This window comes from Urocampus carinirostris, chromosome 2 (genome assembly GCF_059441175.1).
Source record: "Urocampus carinirostris isolate Australia breed hairy pipefish chromosome 2, RoL_Ucar_1.0, whole genome shotgun sequence".
Taxonomy (NCBI): domain Eukaryota; kingdom Metazoa; phylum Chordata; class Actinopteri; order Syngnathiformes; family Syngnathidae; genus Urocampus; species Urocampus carinirostris.
Window position 1 is genome coordinate 47,312,622 of NC_142350.1, and position 19,569 is coordinate 47,332,190.

General features: G+C 40.4%; 1 protein-coding gene across 2 annotated transcripts in view; it reads right to left on the reverse strand.

Annotated features, from left to right (window-relative positions):
• The window catches only part of LOC148372175 (poliovirus receptor homolog), a 234,246-nt gene that overhangs the window by 131,696 nt on the left and 82,981 nt on the right, over positions 1 to 19,569 (reverse strand). For both annotated transcript variants that reach the window (XM_088326788.1, XM_088326787.1), the window contains exon 2: positions 1,018 to 1,127. In XM_088326788.1, the coding sequence (XP_088182914.1) occupies positions 1,018 to 1,127 (110 nt within the window). The remainder of the gene's footprint in view (positions 1 to 1,017; positions 1,128 to 19,569) is intronic.

Genomic DNA, 19,569 nt, shown 5'->3' on the forward strand with positions numbered 1-19,569 from the left:
CAGCGGAGACTTTTTTTCCTTCCATCGAAATGCAACTAAGGAGTGTCGCCATTACCATAAGCAATCCCCTAAAGCACAATGAAGCTTAGCGTAGTTTGTTTGGCGGAGTAAAACGTTAAGTCCAAATGTGATAAAAGCCATTACGAGCCTTAAGGATTATTTCTGCTAGCCATGATTTGAGAGATTAATTCTGGAGGCAAATAGGGCTCAAATCCAACAATTGTTCCTCTGACTGGAGATGAGCAATTATGAGCTAATTAGGAATGTACCGAAAGTTTAGGGCTGAAACCAAAAACTCAAAACATCGAAAATGAAATACTGTAATCTCTTGTTACTTTGCGCTTTACATACTCAGTGCAACAAGGGTTAAAAAAAAATCTGCGATCCATTATCTTGACCATTAACAGATAAAACGCTCAAAAAATATGCGCTTTATAATTAGGGGGAGAGACCTTGCAGTGCAGTGGCAATATGCTATTTTTGTTTATCATGACTTTTCCCAAAGTGCATTAACTTGTTTGTAGTATTTTCATTTTTATATCCCTTAGCAGTTTTACATCTTACCTATCACTTTGTTGTCTTTTAGAACTTAAATTCCCACTTTCATTTATTAAAGTTTAATAAAGGAAATACTAAAAATCAGCTTATGTTATGTGCAAGTCGTTTATTTATCATTTTACAGTGTATGTTTTCTATCAAGTCAGTGAAAAATAAATAGTAGCCCCCCCGGGGACCGACCATGGATAATGGATCTTGGCTCCGCAGGTACTGTTTATTTTAGAAACAGAACAAGAAAAAAACGGCTGCCGTGCTTGACATAAATTTGTTTTCTCAGCCCCTACTTTCTGCAATAGTCGAGAAAAGATAGCCATAACAGTGCAGTTTGTTTTGGGCAGACCACAATGGCACACTTCTGTGGCCAGTAATAGCAAAGGATTACAGTATATGTTTTATAATAACTTTCAAGCCCGAATATGTCCCCACATTTGTGTCTTTACACAGTGAGCAACGTCCTACCATGGTGAGTTGAATGTCGGTAGGGTCGGTGAAGGCGCAGCGCAGATTGACGGTCTGCCCGGGGTACGACAACACCTCCGGCTCCACTTTCACTTGCTGGCCGGACGCCCCTAAAAGGGAAAAAAAAAAGAGAAAAACGTTTGTCACTGCCGTTCAAAGTCAGACAGAGGAGAGAAAGAAAAAGAAGCAGCACATAATAATCCCTCCCGGTGATAAATGGCGACGGCGCACTAGCGTCTGCTGCAGCATATGAACCCTGGCAAGTAGGCCAAGAGTTGTCCGTCCCCGCATGACTGTGCCGACTTGGACAAGTGAAAAAAATAAACAGGCATAAATCTTTCTATTTCAATACACTCCTTTTCAGCAGTCAAAATAAATACGCTTTTTGAAACAGAGCAAGAAACAGAGCATTGGACAGGCAGAGCGCATCTTTGTCCGGCCTTACGGCTCTTTTTTTGCCTTCACTGTATGCCCAAAATGAAGTGATCTTGTGCGGCCGCAATCCTCTATCACCGATTCCATATTGCACTTTTGTTGGGAAGCTGGCCGTTCTGGCCTGCCTAAAATGAAATGCATGATTGTGGCCACAATTCATTATTCCTCGTCTATCACCCAAAAGGGAAATGCACTTCTAAAGCCGCAATCCATTATCCCCCATCCCAAATTCCTGCGAGCAAGGACAGGTAGAGCGCATTTCTATTGGGCCTGGCGGCAAAAGCAAGCAGTTGTGGCGCACCTAAAATTTATTGCACTGTTTTGGCCAAATTCCATTATCGCCATTGAACTATTACTAGGAGCATCGGCCAGGCAGAGCGCATTTTTGTCGGGCCTGATGGCTTTTTTTTGCCTTCACTGTATTTTTGCCCAAAATTAAGTGAACATGTGCGGCCACGATCATCGATCACGAATTCCATACTGCACTTTTGTCGGGAAGCAGGCCGTTTAGGCCTGCCTAAAATGAAATGCGTGATTGTGGCCCAGTAAAGTGCCTTTGTTTTTTGGGGGGGAAGGGGATGGGACCGCTTAAGCGCGCCATAGTAGCCTGCCTAAAATGAACGGCACTGTTATGGCCGATATCCATTACCCCCAGTTGACTATTGGTGAGAGCAGGGGGGATTGTGGGTGTGTGCAAGGGCAAATTGTTTTCTGTTCTTACAAGAATTTTGAGTTTAAGGGGATGTCATAAATCATCCTATACCAACACATTCCTTGCATCAGCAAGGAGTCAAAATAAATACGCTTTATGTCACCGAGCAAGAAACAGAGCGCCGGAGCTTTAGAACGACAATCTGCCGAAGCCCGTATGTGCGTGTACGCGTGTGTGGAGAGTAATCCAGGTCTCCGTGAAAATGTAATTACTTGTATGAGTAAGCCGGTATTAAGTATGTGTCAGCAAGATGGCACCTGTTTCAAGTAAAAGTGGATTACCTGCAAATACGCCATCTCAAACTTCCGCAGCTCATAACGTGAACGAAGGTGTAAGTTTTATTTTTTTATTTTTTTTATTTAAATCCGACTCCCACCCTACGAGTTAATCGCCTGCGACATAAAGTCAAAGCTGACGGTTGAAGCGCTCACACAACAAACAGTGCCGATACCCTTGCAGTTCCACTGAAGTCCTGCAGGATTTGCTAAACAAACCGTTGTGATTGTAAAACTTTTGGGAATAAACGTAAACCACTGAGGCACCATTTGATAAAAACATGGTCGAGAACATGTTATACGTAGAAACTTACTGATAGAACAAAATGAAGGAAAACTAAAATAATCTCATTCAATGCCAGCCTACCTACCATAAAATTGGTACCTTTGTCCTAGATTCCAAACTATGCGGTTTAATCAATGATTTATTTTACAAGCAGGGTGTTAGCCAAGTAGCACCCAGTAATATAAGCCAAATGGAACACAAATAATTCACAATTACTATCAATAATTTAAAGTTGGCACGTAGCTGCTAATGCATGCACGTACAAATAAATATAATTTGTAAAAAAAAATAAAGCATGTTCATAAACGTAATATAATCTAAAATTACGAACAATAAATTAGAGGACACACATACCTGCTAATGCATGCACATACAAAGAAATTGAAAATCACAAACAGAATATATTTAATTTACAATTATAAACAATACTTCAAGTACGCATGTACAAAGGAATATCTTTTGGTAAGGAATATCAAGCATGTACTGAAAAGTCTGTTGCACTTGAATTCAATGCCTTTTAAGACTTTTCAGGGATCCGCAGGAACTCTGATATATATATATATATATATACATATATATATAAATATTTTTATAAAGGTACACTATTATGATACCATATTTCTGACAACCGGAATGGAAAATATATATATTTTTAATACATGGCCAATCTGATCAAGATCTCTACTCAAGTGGAGACTAAAATAAAATTTTGTTGGTTTCGATTAGCCTTACATGGTTTTTTTTTCCTTTCAAGAAGCACAAGTGGACTCGTAATAGAACTCAAGAGCTGACCAGTATTTTGTCCTTGAGCCTCTATATAACACACAGCAACTCAATTGTACAGCCTTTTCTGTAAAGATGGTACGGTGGTCCAGAACACCACTTGCGTAGTTAGACTTGGCAGAAAAGCACTTTATTTTCTAAGAATTATTTAAGACCTCTCGGATGTGGTGACCCTGGTTTACAACATTTTCACTTTACGATGTGGAATAATATGTTTTAGGGCCCCTCTTTGCAGCATTTTCCTCACTTTAAAACACCAAATTAGTTCTCGTGCCCAAAAAAATATTCGATGTTTCCGATTCAGATTTAGAATTCTTGTTGGAAGCATCCATTTAGTCACCCATAATTAAAAGAAATACCAAATTCGCATGCATAAAACCCATTGCCGATAAAAATAGTTTCATATTTGACTTGCTGTCTCCTTACTCTGCATCCACCTGCTACTCCACTAAACCAGCTCAAGTCACATAACAAAGGACAACATCTGTTCTCCTTTACATGTATATTTATTTATAATGTATCATATACATATATTATGATGAGCTGGAGGTTATTTACTGGTATTTGAACTTACTATTTTTATTTTGCCATTTTAATGCTTTTATCTGGGATACGTGGGTTTTGGAACACATTAGCTACGCATTACCCTAGGTTTCTAGACCCCGCTATACAGCAATTTGACTTTATGATCACTACATCAGAATGGATTAATGTTGTAACCCAGGGGTCTACTGTACTGTTAAAAGCTGGAAATCTTGGTTGATGCCATCATTTAAAATTTAGAGTCAAGAGTGAAGACATAAGAAAAATATTTTTTCTTCGTCTTTCAGCTTGACTGCATGATGCTTTGAGAGATGGGAGAAATCGCTTACCATCGACAAATAAGCGCAGACTTGGAATTGGACTAATTGATGAGCAAGTGTCTCGTTTTCCACAAACCAGTCAAAGCTAATTCCTGTTCTACATAAACAATTACCGGCGGATCCGGTTCAAGCGCTCGGTGCCGAGCCAAAGTGCTTGTGTTCAAAGTACAATCAAGAGCACTGACGAAAAACAAACACGCAAGAGTGAAAAGTCAGTTGCACGGCTGCGAGATAAAAGCAAAAGGCCAACGCTGTCTTTCTTTTTGACGAGCAATAAACTGCAAAGCTTTCCTCCTCTGGGGAGATGTGAGATATCAATACAGGCGGCGAGGAATGAAGAAAAAAAAAAAAAAAGAGTAAGAATGAGGAAAACAAGGTCTTTCCTAGAATAACGCCACCTCCCACGGGGACGACCCAATTATCAACTACAAAACAACACGCTTGCAGGCCATGTAAGACTATTTTGGACAAGCACCAGGCGGGTCGGGGATGCCCGGCCTAGCGTGCTAAACTCAGTTGTTTATTGTTCTTTTTCTAATTCCTATGCCCCACTATGGATTCATTGGGTAGGTTCATATGAAAGCAATAATCTGATTGGAAACAGAATATTGCCAGGTTTTCAAATGATGTAAAGTCAACAAGCACAAGAATTCAATAATTTAAGAGTATTCCGATTGCAACGGTCGGGTTAGTTCGAGTAATCCGATTGCCTTTGTACAAGTGCAGTTTACCTCACCTGGGATATTTATATTTCACAAAGAACTCTTGGACTTGAAGTGCAGAGACGAACAATAAATGCAAACTGATTACTTGCCAAAAAACTTCATACTCATTTGTTGATTTTTCTCGGACATTACCAGCAAATTTTCTGATCCCATTACAAAAATGATACGGTCCATATCGACAGAAGTTGATACAACTGTTGTACCCATCTATATATATTGAACGCGTTTTGCTACCCATGAAAACGGCATCCATTTGTGACACCATCAGGCCTCACGGGTCGTTTTGCTGTTCCTGTATATGCGCCTAAAAAGAATTGTACTCATGCAGCCACAATCAACTACAGTAATCCCTAGCTGTATCGCGGTTTACTTTTCGCTGTTTTAATACTTTGCCGGATTTTCATTGTGAACCGTGTTCTGCAGCAGACAACACACAGCAATGGCTATCACAGGGCAGTGTGTGTGTGTGTGTGTGCTTGCCTGTGAGCGTGTCTGGGAGTTGGGTGCCCGCCTGAGATTAACTGACAGCATACACCATCCTAACAGTAGAGGTTGGTGAGCGCACAAGTGAATGTGTCCACCAAAAAAAAACACAAACTGCGAAGCACAGCGACATCAAGTATATAAGCAGTTTCATTGAAAAGAAATTCATCAATTAAGTCCAACCCAAAAGAGATTCAAAACAGCACAAAGAAATGCTGATTAACGTGGATTGTTATCGGGTCCGGGAAGAGACTGCATAGAAAGCAGTAGCAGGGCCACAGGTCTGGTTTACTGCAGCTAGGCTACATAACAACTCTCACAAGCCACCTGCTAAATCTGTATCTCACTAACGATCCATTACCTATGAAACGGATAAGCTGGACTCTTGTATTTTAATCATCACGGAGACCTAAGTCAAACAGAGGATCTTGATGCTAGCATGCCGCTAGCCAGTCACTCTCAAGACTGCTTTCTTATACTGAAAGGAGCCTTCCAATTTCTTTGTGCTATTGTATAATGACAATAAAGACTTTATTCACTCATCTGCAATTCTGTAATTCATACCTGTTTTTTTGATACATTCCTATATATTATATCTTACTGATATCTAATAAATGAATACATTTTAATATTGCAGGATATATTTGTAACATAACTCCTGCAAAAAACAAGGTATGACTGAATCCCAAATTCCATATCAAGGCGAGTGGGGAACGGCTTTTGTGTCTGGAGGCAGGCCATTTTGGCCCACCTAAAATAAAATAAATGGTTGTGGCCGCGAGTTATTATCCCGGGTCAACTATTGCTGAGAACAGGGGCTGGCAGAGCGCATTAATTTTTTGGGGTTCTAGTCTCTGAAACGAGCTATAGTGGCCCAACTAAAATGAACCTTACTCAGTCGGCTGCGATCCCCAACAACCTCAACTATTAGAGCGGAGTGGTCTAGAGAGCAAACTTGTGTCATGGGAGATGGGCCTTTCTCTCTTTTTTTTTTACTCCAAGAACAGCACCCATAAGGCTGTGATCCATTATCTCTAGAAAACTATTGCTGCAAGTGCAAATGTTTAAAATGAGGGTGGGGCCTACTTTGCAGATTTTCACGCATTGCAAGGGTTTTGGTCCCTATTAACCGCAATAAACAATTAGAGTATTCAGTTTCCAGTCGGAATATCACTTGCATGTTAACGTACTCATTGTAATTTTGCAAACATGAAAAACCTCCTACGATAGACTCAAACCAGGTTAGCCGCAAATTAGCTTTGGTGACAAGAGTTGCGTTCAAATGGCCAAAGGATCCGGCAAGACAGCTACACAGTTGCCGCGAATGTGCTTCACTGCTTGTTGTGATTGGTGGAAATGACACATCGAATGCAATTTCAAAGGGGAAATGGACTCTCCAAATGCTCCCTCTTGACTTTCATGCCAAAAGATTACGTTGGAGGACAAGGGTCAACCACCACTTTGATTTCAGACATAGGAATTCCTTTGAGTCCATCTACCGATGAAACGCAGTTATGACAAAAAAAGAGATCTCCAAAATTCGTTTTTTATTATCTAAACCGGCCTAGATCACAGTAAGGCTGCACGAAATGCAATTCATAACACGGTGTGACGTTGTGCGATGGTGTAACCGCAAAAAACTACGTTTTTTTTTTCAAGCATTCATAGTTCCAGTTTGTTTGAGTGTTTGGCTGACAAGAATTGTCACATTTCATGGATAAAAGGCGCCAAGCAGGTTTTAACGGCACCAACCAATAAAGGCAAGGAAAAGTTTTCAAGACGTGTGTGTGTGTGTGTAGATTTTGACAAGAGTGGTGTAAGCTGTCAGTCAGTCAAACAGCCATTGCACAAATGGCCACCAAAACAAACGCCACAGCTTGTTCCTTTGAAAATAAATAAATTAATTAAATCGGACTCTGAGGAATGTCAGAAAAGCGCGAAGAAAAGCTGATCACCTGCAGGTGCTGTCTGGATTTGGGAAATTGACTGAGGCGGGATCGGAAGGGGAAGCTAACAGCTCGGCTAACAACTCTTAAACCACTGCTGCCGAACATGGCTATTCAACAAAGCCAGATCCATTACCCATGAAACGGACGACTTGGAGTTACTACTCTCGGAAAACCGCTACTTTTTTGACTTTTGTATTTGAATCTTAATCAAAACCTTGCAGAAGTCCCGGTTATCCTTGGCTAGCATCTAGCTAGACAATCTCTCTCAATTTTTTACACTTGAAGGAGTAGCCCTCTAAATTTTGTTGTAATTTTGTATTATGACAATCAAGACTAATTATTCAACTTGCAATTCTGTTCATATTTGTAGATCTACAGTTGGTATTTTGTTACAGCTGTATACTCTCAGTCTCTAAGGACATTACTGCGAGGTAAGTTTGCATGACACACGATGTTTAAGTTCTCCCCGAAAACAAAACAAGCACAGAAATGCACTTTTCTTGTAAAATCGAATCGAAATTGCAGTACAGGTCTGACAAATTGCAATTCGATTTTTTTCCAAAATCGTGCATCCCTAGCTCACAGACAATTGGTTTAAGATCAGGGGATATAAATACCATAATTTGTGGCCTGTGCAACCCTCTGAGACTCTGATCAAGAACTGGACAAGCTACAAAATAAAAAAGAAATTTGACTTGTAATTTTACATGAAAATCAACAATATATTTAATATTAACAGAAACGATTAAGGGCCGAATTAGAAAACACACAAAAACACATATTTCTCAAATGCCAGGAAAAACCCTCACCTTAGAATTAACACCAGTTCTTAGTTTCTCTCGCTCCTATATAGTGTTTTTTGTCATTTTTTATATTGTCTTGTTAAATTAATTTTGACCACTGGATGATCATATCAAGTTCCAATAACAAAAGAGAAAAAAACTGGACTTAAATCTCACCTGAAATATAATTTGTTATCCTCAAAAATACTGTAATTATCTCTTAGCAGCTCACAGTCAAAAAAGTGTGTTTCTTTATTATCTAATTTCTTTTTTGATAATTTGTATTATTTTCCCTTCATTTTGGTCCCCCTTTTAAATATGCTACATAAATAAAATAGAATAATTGTTTTTATCAGTTTAACCGTTGGTTAATTGTTAATGAAAAGGCAAAATACAAAAAAAACAATTGTTTCGATGTTTTCAAAAATATTTTTGGGGGATATATTTTGTTTTCTCATTAGATTATGCTCTGAAATTGGGTCAAAAAAAACCACGTCGACTCTAATCGCGCTCAAGTCTTTGGACACGTGCCCTATGAAATGAACAGTTTTTGAGCTCGAACAACTCCACCACCGGCCATGCATTAAATCTCTTCACATTCAGTCCTGACGCATCATTCCACTGTCACCATTTTCAAAGTCTGGATTACTGCCAGACGCCAAACTTGGCCGGGATTTCAGGATCCTGTCGGCCATAGTGACTTCAGTACACCGCCTTACGCAAGTCCCGCTTGGTTTGTTTGCGGAACACGCAAGAGCGCAGCAGAAACACAGCTTTTCTGTCCGTCATTCCCAAGCAATAAGAAGAGAGCCAGCACAGGTCAACTCTCGCAGGACAGCCGAGAGGAGACACGGCGGCCTTATGTGATGAAGCTCTGCCGAGGGGAAATAAATGTTCCGCATACAGAAAAGATGCACAAAAGGCCCTGGACCCTCAAGACCGTCATTCAAGTGGCGGCAACGCTTGAAGGCAAGAAGGAAGCATTGGAAAGAATAATTGCCAGTATAAATATTTAGAGAGTAGTGGTCTTATATAAAAAAGTGAGGCAGACGAGTGATAACAGAGGGAATTGGATGATGAAAAAAAGCCTATTCATGGGTAGAACCCAACATACACCTGGCGATGGACATTTTCCTTTTGCAGTCTGGTTCTCAACGGCACTTTTTGGAGAAAAATGGTGCCACGGCAAAGGCTTTAGGGTGTCAAACTCATTTTAGTTTGGGGGCCAAATTGCAGAATAAATATTTTCATTTTGGTGCTCGGTTACCAAGTTCTTCACATGTGGACAAGGGAAAACAGTGAGCAGCTATTCTCCACTCAACAGCTCTAAATAAAAAACACAGCGGCGACATCTGAAAACATTTCAGACGCCCCTCCAGAAAAATAAATTATTAGATTTTTTTCCGCCACTACTATTCATGTTATCTATAAGAATAGCAAAACAGGAGATATGGCAGTGTATTGTATTTATATTTACAATGTACTCACGATCTCTCACATTATCCATTCATTACGGGCCCTACAAAAAATAAAGGCGTTTCTCAGTGGTAAATAGTCATGGGAAGAAGTGAAAATCGAAGGTACAAATGACTGTTATTCGTTCCCAACACCAATTGGGGAGAAATTAGTCTAAGAAAATAAATATATTTTCAATTTACTCAATATCGAAAAATCATATATCTTGAAAAATGAAGGTTTTGAATTTTTCCTTGCCCTTATTTGGTTTGAGATCAGGGGATGATGTAGTCTCCAGTTTTGCAATAATCTGTGCTCTGTTAAGCCCTTTGAGACTTGTGAGAAAGGGCTATACATATAAACATGACTTGACTTGAACTTTTTCACTCACATATAAAGAAATGTCCTCAAAGTATAAATCCAAATTGAACAGTAGGGAAAGTCACATGTTACAGCTCCCTTTCTATTTAATTGGTGTCATGATCAGTCACTGGAGTTCCTTTTAATCTTCAAAGACTGATGACAAGTGAATGCAGTTTGGTCTTATACCATGAAGCCAACAAAAAAAAAAGATGACTTCCCAAGCCTGTGTTGCAATCTGGTCCTTCTCACGGTATTCTTTATTATGAAGATTTTAAAAGTACTCCAAGACTGTTGTCTAGAAATGTAGGGCTTACAAGCATATTTTGAAACACTCATCCCTCATTTCTGTTTTCCTTCAGCACTGTAAATATGTGCTCATCTTTGTAATTGCTATATGACTCTGTGGCCATCGCCATCTTGTATGGTCACAAGAACTAAAATGGTGACCTAGACCAGTGTGTGAACACCAATTTTGAGCTAAGGCACACTTTTCCATTTAAAAATCTCAAGCCACAGCGTCCATTGGGAATGTTTAAAACTAATTTTCAGGCACCAGTTTCCAGGGATTTTTGAGGTTACATCTTCATTTTGATGGAATAAATTTGCCCATTAGTGGCCACATAAACTCAGAAGCTAATGCAGGTTATTCATTTTCATTAATAATTTTGCTGTTGTGGTACCTATAAATTAAAATTTGTTTTTCCAAGTTTTACAACATTAATAATATTTTTTTATTAGCAGATAATTAGCATATAAAAGGAAAAATATTGCAATCTGCTGCCACCTACCGATATGGATTAATGTTATAGTTACTCGCTGTAACATTAATCCATAAGCCCAATATGTGTATCGCCTAGGAGACACCAACCAACACCCGTGACATCTCTCAATCGTCAACTTCTGTCAATGACAGTTAATGTCCATCCGGACAGCCGGCGCAAATAACAACGGGCGTCACCCATCCTCTGGCCGGTCACGTTGACATTTCCATATTTCCCTCGGACGGTGTGTGAAGAGGAAAATGACAGGCGAGGGAAGGTGTGGATGAAAGGGTGCGAAGAGAATGCCGTGCCCGGAATAGGGAATGAACGACAGAGAAGGACCGGGGGAGACAACGCGATAAACAAGGTTAACGGGAGACGGCCGCGGGGACAAGAGAGCGACAAATAAGGTGGCGGGAAAGAGAAAAGAGGAGAGAGTGAAAATGGAGCTCGTCAGCTGGCCAAATAGAAAAAAGAGGTGGCACGGGAAGAAAGAAACGCAGCGGAGCGGCCGTGCACATGACCTTGTGTAAAACACTTGTCACCTTGCACACAATTGACGCATTTATGTAGTCGTGCGCACAGAGCAAGGGAAAGAAAAGATGTTTAAATATACCAAAAAAGAGCATTCAACCAAAACGGCCTTCCGGCATTTTGAAAAATATGAATATTCAGTTTTTTGGAGACACTGAACCATCCTTAAACATCAGTCTGTGCAAATGTTTGGACTTGGCAAAGTCTTTCAGTTAAATGAATTGAGGAAATTGTATAAAATTCTGTCAGATGCCTCCCACCCCTCCACTCCAAATTTAATGGAGTAAAAGGCTTTTGGTTTACCACAGTCCCATTACGGACAGTTTTGAGGTTATAAATGCTTTGCAATAACCATGGAAGAATATGCTGTCAAAGTCCCACTCAAAACAAATATTCTGTCTTAAAAATGTTACCACCGAAGTAGACCAAAATTGCATTTTGCAGTTTTGGCAGAAAGATAGATTAAATAGATTATCTCAAAAAAGGCTTCCAAAAAACAACGTTGCGTGTCCTAAGGTGAGCGATGAGAAGCTGGCTTTCACCCATGGGCAAGTCTATACATGACACTGCTGTTTATTTTTCATCTTGTTTAGGAAAAGTAAGGTTATTGAGGATGCTGTCAAAAAGAGAGCTTTGTTAAGGTTTTTAACAAGAAGATATGTTCTCTGTTTTTTGTTAACTGCTAGCTAGACTTTGTAGTGTCTGTATCAAAACATCAGCCAGAACTTACTATCTACTGTTTAGCAATTTTAAATCACAAACACATACTTTGTGTGTGAGATTGAGTCCACTCGTCCATGATGTTGATTGGCTGACACGGAGCTATGTGGGAAGACGGTTACATTCACTATAATTTCACTTTGGGAGTATGCGAGTGTGACTTGCTTGTTGCATTGGACTGAGAGGGCTACTGTACAATAATTATCAATTCTCTCTTTCTGTTCCTGTCCATTAAAATTTAAAATCCCCCCAAACTGCCTTTAAAAGGAGAGGGAGGTTGTACAATGTAGCACCTATGAGCTATTTATTTTTCATTATAAGCAGCTACTTTAATCAAAGAAGATTTAACCTGCTCAAGTTATTTTAGATCTCTGAACAGATCATTATTTAGTTACATTTGAGGTGCTAGCTAAATGTAGTACCAAAAAAAACTGAAGGATTCACCGGACGCAATATAAGCACGGGCACAGTTTCTGAGCTCTCAGATATTCTTCCAGGAGCAGTTGCGTCCTTTCCTTCCTACATAGGCTCCATCGAACCACTCCTAAATGAATTCAACGCTACCCTGGCCAATGCCCTGGATTCAGTAGCGCCCATCCGGCATAAATCACGACCTAAAAGACGCACACCTTGGTTTAATGATGAAACTAGATCCCTTAAACGAGAATGCAGGAAATCTGAAAGAAAATGGCGCGCTACCAAGCTTGAAGTTTTCCATCAAATCTGGTGTGATAGTTTGTTGAAGTATAAAGCGGCCCTGGCCTCTGCAAAATCAGCCTACCTTTCGAAGGTGATTGCGTCACAAAAGAACAATCCCAAGGTCCTTTTCGACACTGTAGCATCGCTAACAAGGTAACAGACTATCCCAGATAGCTCCACTCATTCTGCCCACGACATAATGGTCTTCTTTACTAAGAAGATCCAAAGCATACAGGAAGAAATTGCTAAAGACAGTATTAATTCAACACATACTAAAGCACTCAAATCTATAGATGCACAACATGGTGGCTGTCCAGGGATTTTGTCCCGTTTTAGTGAACTGTCACTCGATAATCTTAAACAGATGGTGAATACGGCCAAACCGACGACTTGCCAGTTCGACCCGCTTCCAGGTTCACTTATTAAAGGTCTCTTTGGCGTTCTTGCACCTTCAGTTCTAAATATTTTAAACATATCACTCTCCTCAGGTGTAGTTCCAGCTGCTTTTAAGTCTGCCGTCATTAAACCCACACTGAAACGACCCAACCTAGATCCAGAAAACGTATGTAATTATAGACCTGTGTCAAACCTACCGTTTCTTTCTAAAATACTTGAAAAAGTAGTGGCACAGCAGCTGAATGATTTCATGTCCGAGAACAATCTCTTTGAATCAATGCAATCAGGATTCAGAGCTAACCACTCTACTGAGACAGCTCTGATTAAGGAAACCAATGATCTCCTACGGGCAATGGACTCGGGCGCATCATCACTTTTGCTGCTGCTGGACCTTAGTGCTGCATTTGACACAGTGGACCATAATATCTTGCTAGAACGGTTGGAAAAATGGATTGGTCTCTCAGGAAACGTCCTATTATGGTTCAGATCCTACCTCTCAGATAGGACACACTGCGTTAAATATGGCGAATTGACATCTGAGCCATTTAGTGTTACTTGTGGTGTTCCGCAGGGTTCAGTGCTTGGCCCCCTTCTCTTCAGCATTTATATGCTTCCACTAGGTGATAATATTCGCAAGTATAATATCAGTTTCCATTGCTACGCAGATGACACTCAACTCTATCTCCCGATGGAGGAATCTGCCACACTAAACTGTGGAAATTTGGAGGCCTGCCTCACTGAGATAAAAGAGTGGATGTCACTCAATTTCCTGCGTCTTAACTCTGAAAAGACTGAAATGTTAGTTATTGGTCCATCTAAGTCCCGTGACTTATTCTCTAAAACCGCTGTGAACATAGACAATTGCCACATCACACAGAGCGACTCACTTAAAAATGTAGGTGTCATTTTCGACCCCGATCTGTCCTTTCAAACACATGTGAAGAAAATTACTAGAACCGCTTTCTTCCATCTCCGTAACATTGCTAAAATTCGTCCTATACTTTCTCAGTCGGATGCGGAAATCATAATTCATGCGTTTGTTACCTCCCGTCTCGACTACTGTTATGCGCTACTTTTCGGTCTTCCGATGACCAGACTCAAGAGTCTTCAGCTATTACAAAATGCTGCAGCGAGGCTTTTAACAAGGACAAAAAAGTACGATCACTTCACCCCAATTTTGGCTAACCTGCATTGGCTCCCTGTTAGCCTAAGATGCGATTTTAAGGTTCTCCTACTACTATACAAAATCATACATGGACTTTCCCCCTCATATCTTTCAGATCTGATCTCCCCCAATGTCCCGGCCCGAAGCCTTGGTTCAGAGAGCGCCGGTCTCCAGGTGATCCCAAGAGCCAAGAAGTGTTCCGCTGGTTCGAGAGCGTTCTCCATCCGGGCATCGGTGTTGTGGAATGCTCTTCCCCCTGAGATCCGATCTGCAACCTCGGTGGAAATGTTTAAATCTAGGCTTAAAACTCACTTCTACTCTATAGCATACGAGTAACCTAAACTTCTTATATGTAATAACTTGTGAAGCCCTTAGAGACTAATTGTGATTAAGGGCTATACAAATAAAAATGACTTGACTTCTGTATCACTTTTTTTTCTGACGGGAATTTTTTAAAGCAAGTTTGTTGTTTTCATGAATGAATCACTTAGAATTAGTATCTTTTAATATTCAGTTATTTCTCATTTTATATTGTACCTTTTTAGCAAGTCATTGCAAAATAATGGTCTTTTTTCAGTTTGCAACACAAATTTTCATTTTGGTGCTTTTCATGGTGAATAAAGTGCCTCCCAAACAAAAGAGGCCTAAGCTAAATGGTTGGGCAGATTCGACAACTTTAGAATTACATTCAAGTCGTGGATTTTTCCATCACGATTCATACATTTTTATTAAATTATGAACTTTTTAGCATCGTTTTATTTTAACAATTCATAGGAGGACATAATCCCATTTTCGTATCAGGCAGTTACAGCCATGCACACCCTTCTGTTTATTCCAATAAAAACCATGACTAATACAAAGAGAAATGAAAGAATCGGTTCAAAAAATACCCTCTCTCACAATGCGAGGAGTTTAGTGTCGACTCGTTTTTGCATAATCCCACAAAAATAGGAAATAACAGGGACGAAAACTCCACAAGTTAAAAAAAAAAAAGCAATTTTCTTTTTCTCCCTATCTGGGACAGCTTGTCTGCATACAAGAATGTGCTGGCCTCATTCCCTCGGAGGCTGACTTTGACGCCTAATGGCATCGGCGGCCTACGCATGATCCCCGACATGGCGGGGAAGACGCGTAGCATCCGAATGGGGAGACGAGCGCGGGCCATCACCTCAAATATCCAGTGGCCTTCAAAGCTAAGCCACTCTGCCACTTCATCAGGGTAGTGGCGGCCGACTGACAGGTGGACTGCTAGCGGCGTGCAGAGGTCGTCTACACTGAGCCTCTAGATTTCTATTCCAGATTCATTTTTCATTTGGAGTTGAATGTGTCTATCTAGGGTCAGGTCACGGGGGCAGCAGTTACCTCATTTCTAGCCACATCATCCAGCTACCCCGATAAGATCCCGAGACGTTCCCAAACCAGCCTAGGGACAGTCTCTCCAGCATGTCCTGGGTCATTACTGTAGCCTCCTGCCAGTGAAACATGTCTCGGAACACCTCCCAGGGGGCAGCAGCCCCACCAGGGAAGCCCAGACCTCCATGTACACAGCCACCTTGTACAGATGCCCTGGCAGGATACCAACGCGTTCTTAGACCAGCAAAGAGACAGTACCGTGCCTGTGGAACATGCCCAGAACAGATCCCAAGGGGCAACCTCAGTGTAGAAACCCAGATCTTTCTAACCCCAGCCACTTAGTCCAGCTACCCCAACAGTATTTAGAGGCATTCCCAGAGTAGCAGAGAGATAGTGTCCTCGTGTTATAGGTCAGTCTTTATCAACTACGGGGTCAGGACCTAAAACTGGGTCGCGGACCTGTTTTCCAGTAAGATTCCTTGGCAAAATAACACAAAAAATAGAGGGTACATTAAACCTTTAACGGCAAGCCGTTGAACTGTTAAAAATCAAATATGTGTCTCTACGGTGACAGCGTTCACTGACATACGTCATGCCACATATTGTTGGAAAGCTTAAACTCTTGGGATTCAAGATATATTTCAAAATGTACTCATCACAGAAACATCTCAATGAGTCTGAAACGAGATACTCGAAAAATGCAGTCAGCTGATTATGGGATTCACCACAGAAATGAACTATACAATATTTACTCTAAAACCCACGATGATGCTGATAGATAATAAAAATGTCTGAATCGTTGGACGCTCCTTGTTGCAGTCTGTCTGTTTTGCCACATAATTCCTGCTTACAAATAAAAAGACCCAAAATTATTTCCAATTTGGAGTTTGCCTGAAACCTGTTGATTGACACCACTCATTCGCCTATGCGGGCGGTATGTATTGATGGAAGGACTATTACCTCCTTTAGCTCCGAATTGCTTTAGAAGTTGTAACTGTTTCGAATAATGATTGAAAAGTTGGTAAGCCCATGAAATTTTTAAAAGAATGGTACGGCACGGCACATGTTTGGAGGATATTCAAATAACACACCAAAATGAATGTGAGTAACGACACTCATGATTCACTTTTACGCACTATTACGTGTGTGCAAATTCATTGATTGACTTTTGGAGATAGAAGTCAAACATCTATTTAAATTTAGAAAAAAGTAAAATACACAGTTGTAGAGGTTTTGTATCGGTGAACTGGTCCCTCTAAATGGCCACTTTTGGAAATGCGGAGACCTAACCCTTAGAAAAATGTTTAAAATAAAATATTTAGTTTTTCTGATTGTGATCGAATTTAACAAAGCCAGGAAAGGCTTCAAGCTATTGTTTCACCTTTTTTTCCAGCTAATATGCCCATGCTACAATCATCTGCAGGCCTTGGATGGCAAAAAAAAAAAAAAAACGGGCAAGAATAAAAACCTATTTCTGTATATTCCAACATATATAACTCAATGTTAGAAGAACCCAACGGGATCCCGGGTATTCCTAGGTCAGTCTTTTCAGTGTGCCCTTGGTTCTCCCTCTATTTGGGCCTCAACAAAAAAGCCCAAATCTTTCCTCAGCCACTTCATTAAGGACAACCAACAGTATCCCGAGCATCTCCCAAGCCAGCTTTGAAAAGTAGTCCCGCCGGCAGCCGCGTCTAGGGCCGTCCTTGGAGACTTCTATCAGTTTGGCATGCCCAGAAGAAGCAGATTCAGCCTCAAAAAGCCAAGATCTCTAAGTCAGGCCACTTTGTCATTTAACAAGATTTAAAGGTTTTTTCAGGCCATCCTAGAAACATAATCTCTCCAGCATGCAATGGGTCATCCCGGACCTCCTGCCGATGAAATAAGCCTGGAACACAATCGGAAGCGTCCAGGAAGTACTTAAATAAATGCAAAATCAACTTCAATTGGATGCTCTTAACAAAGAGGAGTAGCAGCACTGTGTCCCTTCCCAAATGACAGAGCTTCTTACCCAATCTCAATGGAGAAAATTCATTCAAGTAAGACTAAAAACAAAAGATGATCCAATTTCTGCACTTTTTCTTCCGAGGTATTAAAACAAAAACAGTAAAAATGAATTTTAAATGACAAAAAACAAAGCCATCTGGTGTCCTATTATGTGATGGAAATGGAATACAATTGTAACCACTTTCTTTGAGCTCGTTTCTCATTGATCAGGGTGGTCAATCATCTGCCCTCTAGCTTCTATTTTATTCGTTCACATTAAAAAAAAAAAATGTTTAAAAGTGCCAAGCCATATTTTCTGAATGCCTGGAAATAGGCGCTAGGGGGAAGGTGCTGTGGCAGAAATTGTAGAGGTACGAGCAAAAGGTCTAAGAGAAACAATCTGAAGTCTTTGGTTTCCTGGTGTTAAATGAACAAATAGTAATTTTGGAATTATTTTACATTTTTTTAAATTTTGGAAAAAAATTAACTAGAGACCAGTCTTTTGTTGTTTTTTGTTTAAATACTTCAGAACTATTTCAGTCTTTAGGGGAAAAAATATCTGAAAAATGCAATGTACTAGCCATGAGCACAATTTTCTGAGATTTTCAACTTAGCATTGGTCCAAAAAACGGCACTATCCAGTGCTAGTACTCAAATCAGGAGGACAGTAAATAATAGAATATTTATACACCGTTTCCACAAAAAGTTATTTGTTGTTGATAATCACAAAATCGCTCACAGACAACGTTCTGTACTACAGCTTACAAAAGAACAACATCCATATTTGGCACGAATACCGATTTCTACCTCTAGGGTATGTCAGCCTAGTGCGAAGTGACCTGCAAACGGCAATTACAGTTAAATGTCAATTTTTCACATCATGATTCATTACTGCGATATTCCCGATGTCAGAGGCCACAACGAGAGAAGATGTGGGTGTGTTGTCCTTTCGCTTTTCTCCAACACTAATTCCACTAAAGCTAATTATGTCCTCATTATTTCCGAGGGTCGGCGCAAAGTTCTCACTTTCTATTAATCTGGAGTTGTTGTTTTGCCAACCCACTCTACTGGTGAACAGTAATAGATTTGACACCGGCAGTGGCAGAGTGGGCAGTAGCTCGCTATTTTGCCCTGATGGAAAAGCAGTTTCTGCCTGGTTACTTCTTCCCTCGAGCACGGCGTTTTATTAAAGCGGAACGAGATGGCTTCGCGGGCCAACCTATCAAAGCTGATGACTTGACAAGCTCCGTTTTTGCACCCAAGGGCGGCACCCGTGTAATGAAATGAGGTTTTTCCACGATACCGCCGGAGCAATTTGGGAAGGAAACAATGAATGTCAACGTCAATGGCTAAATGACTGCCCGCCAGTGAGCATGGTGACGCAAACAGAAACAAATATGATTAAAATGCGAAAAGAAGTTTGGTTGATTTCCTCGGGCGATCGGTTTCTGCTTTAGCCTTGAATACAAGTGTCCTATAACCTTTAAAGTCGTCATTTGTCACACGTCAGTTTTTTTTTTAAAAGCCAGTTCAGCAATGTTTTGGGGAAAGTTTGATTGAACCAAAACATTTTCCCCACTAAACGTGAACAAAGTAGTGTGCATGCCCAAAAACTTTGTGTTGTTTGTGTGCATGGCCAGTTAAGTGTAAGCTGTTGTACTGCGTTTTTAAGCTACGGATCCAAGGGCTTGCAGTAAAGGGAATCGCAAAGCATGGTAACCGTGGAACCGAAGCCTATGATTATCAAGAAATACTAGGAAGACACAAAGATCGTTACCCTCACTAATTTAGTTATAACCAATTGACGATTGGTACGAATGCTCAAAATAA